The sequence below is a fragment of the Acipenser ruthenus genome, chromosome 23 (genome assembly GCF_902713425.1).
Source record: "Acipenser ruthenus chromosome 23, fAciRut3.2 maternal haplotype, whole genome shotgun sequence".
Taxonomy (NCBI): Eukaryota; Metazoa; Chordata; class Actinopteri; order Acipenseriformes; family Acipenseridae; genus Acipenser; species Acipenser ruthenus.
Window position 1 is genome coordinate 15097500 of NC_081211.1, and position 13526 is coordinate 15111025.

The following is a 13526-nucleotide window of genomic DNA, read 5'->3' on the forward strand; positions in this document are numbered from 1 at the left end:
TAACTACTGTGCAGAATAAATGAATTTTTTTCTGTGGGTCAATATCGGGACTTTCTTCCTATGCATCGGGACGCGGGACATTTGCTAGGAAATCGGGACTGTCCCGACCATATAGGGACTGTTGGTATGTATGTCCGGGCCATACTCAAAAACAAATTTGATCAACTGTTTGCAGTTCCATGCTATATCGTGAAAATTAGGAGGTCATTCAAAACTGGAGTAAATGATTTAAAATATGGTCCACTAATCAAGTATTAATTAAAATTCTGCTTTCTTTGTTCCCCCATGTAAATCCAGTAACCATGTTTTTATTTTATTTTAATACACCTCTGGTCAAAAGATTAAAATAATGTATATGAACTTACTTTAGATGTTGTATTTAACATCATGTAATCAAAGAAACTACACAATTATCTTGCAAAAGTCTACTGGAAGAGATAATAGTTTTCAGTTTTCAATTTGTCCGTTTTCTAAGTTTTTTAAGTATATGGAAAACTACAAAACGGTATGTAATTCAATATGTTAAAATAACATTATCCAGCAGGTTTCATTCCACTTTATGAAGCAAAATGAGTTAATTCTATAGGGGGATGCAAAACTTTTGTCATTCTTCTTCGCTAGATCGTGTAATTCTAAAGAAAAAGAGCTTACCTAGGACATCTGTATGCAAATTCTATACCTCTATACAAAACACTGGACTCCCAATGCATTGTAGTCTTAGCTAGTCCACGTTTCATTATGCTTAATTAGCCACATGTTCACAGCATTACGTTTGTGGAAGCCTCAATGACAGTCGCTGCTATGCAATGGAAATAATAACGCAGTCGCTCAAATATCATGCATTAAACTGTGTGGACTAACCTGGCAGTGGTCTACAATTTGGAGGGCAAAAGGCCTTTTATCCAGAATGTTTTAAGCACAGCCTTGTTTCTGAATTGTAGTCGTGTGTTTATAAGGTCTATTTGCCTGCTGCCTGTTAGCATGTCCCTGCTTTATTAGTGCACATTGAACCCATTCCTCAGCTTTCACTGGCACAGGCAGCAGCTATTATTTTATAGAGGAGTCAATGACTATTACATGCATTCCGACTGATTTGTATGTTTTTCATTATCTGTGACACACTTCTATGCATAGCAAGAAAGCGCTGAATTGCAGGGACCTGTGTGAAGGTGACCCACACAGTCTCTATGGTAAAATGATCTTGTAAATTGAGTATAATGTCATTCTGAGCTATAGCAGAGCTGGAATCATGCGTAGCTCCTGTTGCTGCAGGTATGTACTGCGTGTCTCAGACTGATGTGGTTGCAAGCAGGTTTCAGGGAGTGTGGTTTAAACAAACTGGACTGTCAGTCAGGTTTGGTTCCTGATAGCGCAGAGAACGATAAACTATAGAAGCCTTTAGTAAACTCATATTTTAATCTTTAACAGAACATGATAGAACAGACGTTTATATTTTATTAGCTGTAACATTCTAAAAACGACAGCAGCACACGACTGGAAAAAATGAAAGGCTACAATACATGGAGTTAAGGTATTTCTGAGGTCTAAGGCGCTTGTTTGTTAAATATTAATTACAGACCCTTTGCCTACTTGTTACAGGTTATGTAACGTTATTTATTTATTTATTTATTTTTATTAAAAAAGGGTAAAACTGCACCATTGTATATTTGCTGGATAAGGTAGTAGTAAACCAGGATTTTCTCATGCTGATTGCACGTATGTTCGGTTCTGTAGCTTGATTAACCACGTTTTATTTACCATGCTTTACCACAGTCCCATTTATTCTCTGTGGCTTGCCTGTGCTTCACTATACATTCGCGGTTCTTTTTTTTTATCACGGTGTGTCTGCTCACAGTACAGCCATGGCTCCAGCTCAGGAGCTGCTGGTAAAAAGGATCTCTTGGGGTATTTCAAAAGTGCTGCCCTGGGGAGGCCTGCCTGCATAGAAACTGCTAATTCTGACATTTCCCTCACATAAATGTTTAGATGTCTTCAAATGCATCGTACTTTAAAAAGTTCAAGTTAAACAATAACAGAGCCAAACACATCTGGCTCGCTGACATTGTGAAGAATGCGTGACAATGTTTGTAAGCGGTTTAAACCAAGGTCCAGGAAAGGGCCAGCCAGCTAGAATATTATCTTCTAGAAGCACAGAGAAGGCCTTATAAACAAAGATATTAATGATATTACATTCCAAACCAGCCTACACGAACGGAACCCCATTATGTATGCAAACAATGTGCAATCCCCAAGGTAAACAGCCAGGCACAGTCGAAAAAGTGCAACATGAACTCTGTCTTTCTCTTCTTTTTTAATTTGTCTTTCTATTTGTCTTTCTCCTGTTACCTAAATCCCGGCCCTACTGATTTGCCTGGTCTTGTCTGAAACTTTTCTACAGAGTGGTGTCAAGAACACCTTAAAACAAATCTAAGGAACATGTTATTACACAACACAATAAACAAGAAAGGCAGGGATGCACTTACAAAACTCCTCTGCTGTGTGAATGTTTTCTGTTTGAGATGTAGGCTGTGCTTGGATCTGTGTAGCCAGAGAAAGATGGGTTCTGACCTGCTTGTCTGTATGTTCCGAGGTAAGGAAGGTCACGCTGGGAGTCGGAGATGCAGAGGAGCTAGTGCTCAAAGCACCTGGTGTCAACACATCCACAGCCCCTTTACCGAACTGTTCTGGCAGAGCTGTGGTTTGCAGGTAAGCCTCTGTCGGATACTGTTTGCCACCTTTTAGGTCCATTAGGTCTGAGGGTTTGCTTCGAAGCGATCCATGGGCCAGTACCCACTTTAAGAAAATAATACACAGCCCCAAACTGAGCAAGCAGAGTAAAAGCGGAATAAGGCAGACCTTGTCAGAAAGGAAGCACTTGGACACTTGGTTTCTCTCCACGTAGGTGCAGCAGCAGCAGCTCTTGGAGGGCCCTCCCGGGGAGTTTATCCTGCCACTTTGGACGTGTGATCTGGTCCCCCCTTCCATGTCTCTGGCGCAAAACGAGACCAGGAGAATCTGCACAGGAGCAGACGGCCTGAACTCCACCACTTTAGTCATTATCCTGCTTCGCCAGCAGCATCCAGAAACAAAAAACACAAGGCAAAATAGAAGCGTGTCCGTCCACATTCAGTATATGGGCTTCCCCATGAGACTCCCCATTTCAACCGCATTAAAACAAAACACTTGTTGTTATATTATGTTTCATGCCGCTGAAAGCTCTGAAATAGAAACCTTTTCCTTCAGTGTCCTTGCTATTAATCAAAAGTGAAGGGGTGAAAAAATGATTCTGTCTTCTGTTAAATGTGCAGAACATCTCAGACAATACCTATATTTTATCTTCCAAAGCAGTAGCTGGAGTTTATCAACTTCTTATCGGAGACAACTGCATTCCCTGTGTGGAGCTTGTGCTTCTCATGTATCTGCCACATGAAGTGTTAACAGAAAGCAGCCCTGTGAGGCAGCGCACAAATTAGCCCCTCTGATCCCTCTGTTCCTACCACTGCTGACACACCACTCCAAGGCATGCATCATAAAATTAGAGCGAATCCTCTGGACTCAAGTGCCACGGGTGTGAATATGTCTTTTCAACAAGGAGGGATGAGTAATCGATTACAGTAATACCAAAGACACTCCTGCTAGTGGGCTGGCAGCTCTGACCTAGGCTCTGGGGAATGGGTCTCTGGGGAGCAGCAATCAGAACTTGTGTACCAGCAGGGAAGAGCAAGCACAGTTCATGCTCATGCTGATCAAATTTCAGTCGACCCTGGCAGATTAGGCACAGAGAACAAGGTGAAACCTGCCGCGTCGAGGCCGTTCCTTTGATTCTTTGGCCCAGTAAGCTCCATCTGATTAGTGTGACTTAAGAGGGAGAAGTGGTTTTGATGCTCCTGTTATTAAGCTCCCCTCAATGGGTGACTACAGGGCCCTTAGGAGTTCATACTGCTTGGGTGCAGATGTAGAAACCAGGACGCACACAGCTGAGAATGCAGTTTGCAACCCCCCCCCCCCCCCCCCCCAGGTGACTTGGTGGTCCGTAATTTCAGCAGTGGAATGGATTAGGCGAAACGTATGTCTACTTCTAATACCTCAACATGACAGGTTTCTGAGACAGATCAATCATTCTTAAGCCTGGATTTATCTGAAAGGATAGTAACACTATTGCTAGACATGTTATTCTTTTTGTTTATTTCATTCCTATTCCTTGCTAAGCAGAACATATACTTACAATGTGTTTATTAATGTACGGTAGTGTTGTAAATCTACAGTTTGTCTTTATACTGCACATTTTATTATCAACCTCAGCAACACAAATGTTCTCTCCTATCTGTATTCTAGGGGCCATATTAAGGTTAATACAATCTTTTTCCAGTACCGTGACCTCGTTTATAGTACCACCCTAAATGTATTTGTTTTCTGTCTCAATTACTGAAATACATTTCTGGGCAGCAACCTCGTAGTTTGCACATATATCTACCCTGGCTGTGTTCAGAAACAGGCTGTGAGGTACTAAATCAGTCTATCGAAAGCAAGTGCTCTGCTACACAAATGGCAGGAATCAATAGAATTGATCTGGGGGGTTTTACAACCAGGCCTGACTGCACCTGCTGTCTAAGAAGATTTCTTGTAAAATCAAAACTGCATTTCAGTCACACAGTAAAAAAGAATGAGTTGTGCATGGCCTGTGGCAGCAGCAACGGGATCTCCAGCGTCCAGCTGGCTTCCACAGCTAGAAAACCAACAGGGGCTCTGAGACCACACACTGGAAGAACAAAATGCTGAAAACTGACACACTGCCCCCCAATGGCCCTGAACACGGTGTTCAGGAGCACTTACTGATGAAAAGGGCCAGGTCCACCAACAGCTAATCTACACACCAGCTGCTCCTCACAGCAACTTTCCACACTTACAAAGCACCCGAGGCAGAAGTACATCCAGTTATATTACAGTGTGATAATATATTCTGACCTATATAATATGTTTTGTACATAGTATAATATAATAAAAAAATGAAATTGGTGGATAGCCAATAAACACCGGAAAACACCGGAAAAACTGGAAATGGTTAATTAATTCACGTTGACTTTACCCTTTTTCTATTACAAAATAAAACCTACTACAAAAATAATAACACATACATTTCCCAGTGCTGTTTTCCGCCTTCCTGACTTGTATATATCATTGAGTCATTCTGAATACTTTAAACCCGCCCCAACTACTGAGTGACAGCACATTCCTACATTTCTACTGGAAACCTCATAGGGAGTTCGTTGTGGAAGACAGCAAAGAAAAGAAGATACAACTTAAGTGTGCAAGTACTGTCGAGTTACTACTATACATATTGTGACAGAAAAAAAAAAACGCTCAAGCATTTTGGAAAGTAACCAAAAACACTAATTTCATACAGTATATAAAAAACACAAAAAACGATTTACATAAAACTTAAAAATAGCTAAAAATAAGCACCAAAAAATACAATTAATAAAACCCGAAAAACAGAAGCCCTAAATATAATATATTGATACTTTTTTCAATACAAATTGTTCTATAATTCAATTTTGTAAAACTTATTCACAGAAAACTTGAAGGATTGAAATCCAACTTGGTCACTTTCCACGGGTGTTTCCCTTGGCTTGTGTTTTGAAGGTGAAGCGAGGTTCATGGGAGGTGCTGGGGCTCTAGAGGAGATGAGTGTGATTCAGTTCTAAAGAGAAGGCAGAAGGGAATCAGCAGGGATTATACATACCACAGGGGATCTGGAGAAGGGAGGTGTTTACAACCCTACTTCAGCCTGAGCAAGCCATGGGTAAAAGCTGTATTTATACACAAGAACGCCACATGAAAGGGACACATGCAGATATGTTTGTGTCTCAGCTGTAGTGTGATCCTTGTACACATCGTGTGGGTGTCTCCACCAGTGGTGGTGTGGAAACTGTGGACTTGTGGAGGGCTCTGTAAAAATAAAATGTGTTCCAATCACACATCACTATAGGCTGTTGCCATCCGTTGTAAACAAATCCTTATTTCCATTGAAAATGAAAATTTGAAACTTATTTCCAAAATGATTTCCTATATGGATAGGGTAGATTGCATTTAATTGTGAGTCGGTTGTAGTTCAGATGTGAAAACACAGAAAACACATGTGGGCATATGCTATCCTGAAGGTCCACGCCACTTCACTCCACGGTGAGAGGCGGGGCCTCCAGTTCCAGAGACAGGCCAAAGATGACATGTTGAGGTGCCACAATAATACATGCAGATAAATGTTAAACTATAGGTGAGGTTCAGGGGGCGGAGCTAGGCACCAACAACCTATCATCTGCTGTCACCAATTAAACCTACCTTATTTAAACATTAGTCACCTCTACCTCGCTGTCTTGTGTTTTTTCGTTTCCTCCTCCTCTAGCAATCTCAACCGCCTTTGCATCGGTCTCCTCTGGGGGGTTAGTGATTCCACTTTCTCCAACCCTTTGTTAAGCTCCGCTTCATTTACCTCATAGAGGAGGGTTCTCCATGAGTCAGAGGGGACCCCCGGTCAAACCCTTCCATCTGCATGTATGTTTCTTTTGGGATTCTTCTTTCAGGTCTGATGCCTCTATGTGAGGGTACCCAAGAGGTGGCATCCCTCGTGTTTGTCGGGTCTTCTCAAAGACGGTGGCCCCTCTCCTGTTTGTCGGGTCTCCTCAGCGACGGAACCCCCCTTCTATTATGTTGTGCTTTGAAGAGGCGGAACACCACGCATTATATGTTTTAACAAATACTAACTTTATGTTTTCTTTCCGGTTCGCGAGCCTCTTCGTATGTCGGGTCACCTCAAAGACGGTGGCCCCCCTCCTGTTTGTCGGGTCTCCTCAGCGACGGAACCCCCCTACTGTATATGTTGGGTCAGGAAGAGCCGGAACCTCTTTTGTGTTATCAATACTAATTCATGTTTTCTTTCCGGTTCGCGAGCCTCTTCATATGTCGAGTAACCTCAGAGACGGTGCCCCTCTCGTATGTCGAGTCACCTCAAAGACGGTGGCCCCCCTCCTGTTTATCGTGTCTATCGATCAAGTAAATGTTGGGCCTGGAAGAGGCGGAGCCCCTCTCTCCATGTGTATATGTTTACTAACTCTGTCAATAAACACTATCAGGTGGCATAGCTCCGCCCCGTGAATACAATAATACTAGGTCTGCCTTCATGGTAAATTCACCATATGCTCCAGAACATTTTTTTTTTATTTATTTAAGTTTTTGTTTGTTTTTTATGAGTCATGTTCTTACGACCACATGGAAAAAAGTTGTATTAAGCTAAAAATGGATTTAGAAAAATTACATGTGTGTGAACACCTTGAAAGGGAAGCAAGGCTATGCTGCCATCACTCCTGTTATTGTCACTCCCTCCACTTCTGTGAGGTCTTCTAGGCGTGCCCGCACTCGAGCTGAGCACAAACCTGATTGACTCCTGCCTGAACTCTACACTCCACACTTATCACTGTGGTCCCTTCTGATTGAGTCCTGCTTGAACTCTACACTCCACACTTATCACTGTGATCCCTTCTGATTGAGTCCTGCCTGAACTCCACACTCCACACTTATCACTGTGATCCCTTCTGATTGAGTCCTGCCTGAACTCCACACTCCACACTTATCACTGTGATCCCTTCCAGAGAGGGCACCAGTGCAGTGTGACTGGTCTGAGCAGCTCAATGACACACGCATGAATCATAAGCAGCAGCATCACTAATGCAGGCTGGGGTCAGTGATGACACTAATCAATGACATATGGATTAGACTTAAGCAGCTGTTAGTCTGCACTGCTATTAAGACTTTTCAGGGTTCAGAGTTAGGTGGGTCGCTGTGTATGGATCATTTTAAACAGACTTGTGACCCAGTTGGTTTATGATTATGAATCTCCGATTATATAGTCCATTTGGCAACTGAACTGCAATTAAAGTCCATTGTCATCGGTGTTTGTATTACAGCTCAGGATGTAATGGTTTAACCATTTAAACAGTAATGAAAATAAGAATTCCAAACCATGTGGTATTTTACGAATCGTTTAACCAAAAATGGCCTATTTTATCTTCTATTCAAGGTTTCCTTACATATAGTACCTCTTGATGCTTTGGAAACCACTGTATTAAATATGTGAAATGTCAATGTTTGAAAGAAAAATATGAAGATGACTAAAACACATGAAAACAAGTCTGCTTTTTCAATGAAAATGTGTACAATCGTTTACACAGAAGGTATAAATGTTTACTTTCTTAAACATAGATTTACAGCCTAATTACAAAGTCAGTACACATACACACAGTGGACCTAGAACAAAGACGCCTAGTCTTTGTGAGTAATCAGATCCAGAAATCCTGAAAACCTTTAAAACACTCAGTTTACTAGTAACAAACTATTTGGAAAATTCATAAACCATAAGCTAATACTAAGACAGTCCATCACTTATCCCTGCTACATTTTTGTATCGCGTTGCAATTGCATACTGACTCAATGGCAGTTGGATTCATTATTATACAACCTGGCTTTTTCTCTAGATGTTTTTTTTTTAAATACTTCTGTGCCAGAACCATATGCAAGCTACTGTTAAGAAACTAGAGTCCACAATGCACCTGACCAGACATCGGAGGCTGACCTGAGGAGTATAAATTGCCTTGGTGTATATCGTGATGCTGACAGTTCAGACATTTTAAAAATAATCATTTTTTGATCTCTTGTTGGAAAAGGAGACTGTATAGGTAAAAGTAGGTGAAGATCAATTAAGAGTGTTGGGTTCGATTTTGATGACAGGGCAAACCTGTAACGCAAGTAAACCGCATTTACCTAAAGTCAACCTTTTTATTTTTTAATAAGACACTTTTCATGGATCCTGGTTGCAACTCACATTGGTCAGGGTGAATTGCCTCCACTACTGTCACTCACTATCATACCGCTCACATTAGTCAGGGTAAATTGTGTACTTCTGTCACTCAGTATCATACCATATCATACCTTCAGTAACCGAAGTGTGAGTTCATTACAAGCACCATAACGACATCAAATTGCACATTGATTATGGAAGTTTTTTTTTTAAACTTACTGCTCTGGATGCTGATAGTAGTCTTCATAGTTTCTTTGCCTAAAATGTTCTCCACTTCGCAGGTATAATCCCCTCCGTCGGCTAACTTCACACTGCTGATCTGGAGCCGAGAATTTTTCCTGGTCAAAGCAAACACAACACAAGGGGTGAGAGTACAATAACAATACTCTCTTACATTCAAACCCTTTCATTTTAAAATACTCTCTTACATTCAAACTCTCATTTTAAAATACTCTTACATTCAAACTCTCATTTTAAAATACTCTCTTACATTCAAACTCTGTCATTTTAAAATACTTTAGGAGGTAAATACCCATTCGGTAATGGTTACATTTCGTACTTGAAAGGGAACACATCATTGCAATTGTTAAAGTGTGCACACACAACCAGTACAGAGGACCATCATAATCGCTCAATACCTGATGGTATATATGTATACATTGAGAGTGTATCAGATTATAACCAAATGCAATGCCAAGCATCTAGAGGAGACTCAGAGTGTGTCAGCGATCCTGTTCACCCTGTGCAGTGTGACTGAGGGACGGACACGATCTGATATACTCAGTAAGACATGATATACTCAGAACTCATTCTCTGAAGAATTTCCTTACGAGTTCATCTAAAACAAGTTGTGCCTTCTAATACCTCCAGTACTCATATACTAAAGAAAACCTTACCTCTGAAAATATAAAAGCGGTTCTCTCTCTCTCTCTCTCTCTCTCTCTCTCTCTCTCTCTCTCTCTCTCTCTCTCTCTCTCTCTCTCTCTCATATTATATGTGTGTGTTAATATATGGCTCCACCATATCCCCTTTGCTGTAATAAAGTAATGCACAGAACAATGCAGCTATTACAAACTGAGAGCACTGAGAAAGCTCCCCTTAATACTTTCTGTCTTCCCTTTAACACTGCAGCTTTCAAGATGAGAGAATATTCCTGGTCGTTTCTGCACTGTCTGGAGACAGGCAAGCCTGCTGTGAGCTGAACTCTTTACTGTTATTAATGATTGTCTGTTAATGTCGGGCAGTGCCAGGATTGATGCTGCCGTCAGACTGGACCTGGCTAGTATGGTCTCTGCCAGCAGCGGTCACTGCTGTGGAGCTGTGTTTGAAGAATCCTTTATGGGGATGAGTGGGGGGACATTAGTATCAACACTAAACATGAGAATTCAGCCTGAGACAGTTATAGTGAGTCAGCCACAATGTAATGCTTACAAAATGAATTTAAAGGATGCTATCTATCAAGAGGTGTTAGCCATTCATAATGCTCTCCTTTCCTCTGGTCTGTCATACAAGGAGTGCAAGAGACAGCACTGTCAGAATGATTAGAGGAAGCCAAGGGACACTAACAGTCATTAAAACTAAGAAAACAAACACAAACAAAAAGCTCTTATAATGAATGGGAAGTGAAACTCCCTTTTCTGTTGAAATTGTCCAGTAAAGGTCAAAGCAGGGCAGGTAGACCGGAATGTAATGAATTCATGCAGACAGTCTGGCATCCAGGACAACACTGTGCACTGTGAGTTCGGTAGGCTAATCATTTGGAAGAGCATTCAAAGTTCACTTTTTAATGATAGAAAGCTTATGGTCTCCATTTTTCATGTATCATGCCCAATGCGATAAACAACATTTGAATAATGTGTCATTGACATTCTGAGTGTGAGACACCACTCTGCAAAATACTGTCGCTGCTACTGATACATTCATCAGGGACATGACTTCTAATACGTTTTAATGCACTTCTTAAACACATGTATTACACTGGAGTAGAAGATTTGCATACAGAACCCATGTTCTGTCTCTATCTTCACTTACACAGAAACCCCATTGGATAACCATACAGTATTCCTCTAAGAAACCTTAGCAGAACCAGTTAGCAGACCACAATACTCCCAGCAACAATAGATTGTAATAAATATTGAACATCAGTCTTGAAACCCCTTATAAAAGTATAGCGCTATGCATTTTCAATGGATATACTATGCATTTACCTTACTTTACACCATAGTTTGCCATATTATATGCTTTCTTATACTTTGCTATGATTTTACTCTGAGAAACGTGTATAAGGCACAGAAGCACATTCACTGGCCCTGATTCTACTGGCTGCTGTCTGTGTATCTGGTTTGTCTTTGAGTCTGTAGTTCTTTAAATGGATGGACGATGCAGACAATACATTGTCACTACACTGCCACAGAACACATTTAGTTTGCAGGTTTTAGTCCTCGTATTTTTAATGTAAGACCTTGTTACACAAACGTAATCTTTTTAAGCACTTGCTTGGTCTGGTATATTTTTAACAAGCTTATATCACTACACACGTTGAACAGTAAGCGTGTGTTTTCATCTTTCAGATATGTCCCTGCATGTGTGTTTCAATGTGGATGCCACTGACCCTGGCTCTGTCTTCCAGAGATGTCCCTGAATGTGTGTTTCAAAGTGGATGCCACTGACCCTGGCTTTATCTTTTTATCTAAAGGTCATAATATAATAATAATACATAATAACACCTTTCATAGTGGACCACCATCATAAAGCACTTTACAGAGGTAGGCTGTGAACTGTGCATTATATGCAGAGTCACTTACAATAGGACATTGATTTAACATCTCATCCGCAGAATGGAGCACAAGAAGGTTAAATGACTTGCTCAGGGTCACACACAGTGAGTCAGTCAGTGGCAGAGGGGGGGTTTGAACCGGTGACCTTCTGGTCACAAGCCCTGGACTTTAACCACTGGACCACACTGCCTCCTAATGGAGATAATGATCTCAAAGCCCAAGAGTTGTATAATTTTGAAAAACATTGATAATATTAAATATCAGATAACAATAACCAATCATCAATAAGCTGGGAACAAATGTTGCCATTTTTATCCCATTTTAGGAGCAAATGAGGACTGTAAAAGCATAGCTTTATGTACTATGTACTATGCTAACCCCATCAATCAGTGGCGTGGCTTGTAGTACGAATATGATATACACAACCACGGCTGTACAGAATTAGAGCAACCAGTATCATGCCAAAGTCCATAGTAGTCACAGATGGACGGACAGACGCCTCCCAATATCCCTCTTAAGAAACAATGTACCCTGTTGTGACAGAGAGCGAAGGTATCTGAGCTGTAAATCTCCTTCCCTCCCAGAAATGCGCAGTGTAAGGTTGGTTGTAGGTTTTCCCCTCGACTGGTGGACTCGACGGTTGGTGGAAACCAGAAGTCGGCCATCTTGGGAAGACGCGTAGCTGCAAGTACTCCAAAACTCCATGGCGAACAGATACGGGTCAGGCAACGATTGCTTAAATCATGGCAAGGGGCTGATTGCAGGAAGGAGTTTGGTGGTACAGAGGGGATGCAGTTACGTGAGTACGGCTCCTTACGGTGACGATACTAACGCGCCGGAGCGCTGTGTTTGTTATTGTTTTTTGTATTACAGAGAAGTGAGAGACCCAGGAGTTGCAGCCACTGAGCACTTGCCTTCACTGCACAAGCACAGCACAGACACGAACACCACTTTCTCCTGGAACTACAGAGCACAGTTTTGTGCATGGAGGACTGTGGTTTTGGAGTGTCATTTTTGTTGGGGACTGAAAACCTGCCATATTGGCTTCCCCTATAGGTTTGCGTGGAGTCAAGTGACTTTCACATAGCAACCGATAGCCACTGAAAACAAACCGTTGTCAAGCTGTGTAACATTCGATCTGTGGACATGGCTAATTATGGTGACAACCTATGTGATAATAATAATAATAATAATAATAATAATAATAATAATAATAATAATAATAATAATAATAATAATAATAATAATAGCTAGGACTTAAGAAAGCCCCAAAAAATCAAATCTCTTCGTTTTATGAAATCTTACAATATTAGTCATACAGTAAACTAATCATACATCTATATATATGTTGGGTTAATTTCACTGGAGCAACGTGGGTAAAGTACACTGCCCTGCTCAAGGGTACAGCAACCGTGTCCCACGGGGATTGTTAGTGTTCATGTGTTGTTCAGTTTTTACTTTGTAATGCTCTTCATTGTATGCCCTGTCTGTGGGTGTTTCTGATGGCCTGATAACCCTAGTGTGTCCAGCTTCGGCACCACACATTGACAGGGTTGGCTTTTTACTGTTTTACTGTAATTTTTTATTTTTTATTTGGGTACGTACCTGTTAAACTAGGAACCAGGGCTGGGTTGCACCAGTTATGTGTAATGTTTGTCTGTAAGTTAACACATAAAGCCTTCACTAAGTGCTTAGTAGTTACTAGTTAGTTGATAACTAGGCGCCATCCTATTTTTGGTTGCACCACACATACTTAAGGCAGAACTTAGCTAGTTTATTACTAAGAGCAGAGACTCCAAGTCGATCACGTGTTCCCTTTACAGTAACCAATCAGCACTGAAGATATTATTACTAATAATATAATAGTGGCTGGAACGAACATAAAGATGCGCCAACAT

At 41.1% G+C, this 13526-nt stretch overlaps 1 protein-coding gene across 4 annotated transcripts in view; it reads right to left on the bottom strand.

The window, feature by feature from the left end:
- LOC117413331 (pro-neuregulin-2, membrane-bound isoform-like) overlaps positions 1-13526 on the bottom strand; it is a 399323-nt gene that overhangs the window by 66270 nt on the left and 319527 nt on the right. For all 4 annotated transcript variants that reach the window (XM_058996665.1, XM_058996667.1, XM_058996666.1 and 1 more), the window contains exon 3: positions 9071-9189. In XM_058996665.1, the coding sequence (XP_058852648.1) occupies positions 9071-9189 (119 nt within the window). The remainder of the gene's footprint in view (positions 1-9070; positions 9190-13526) is intronic.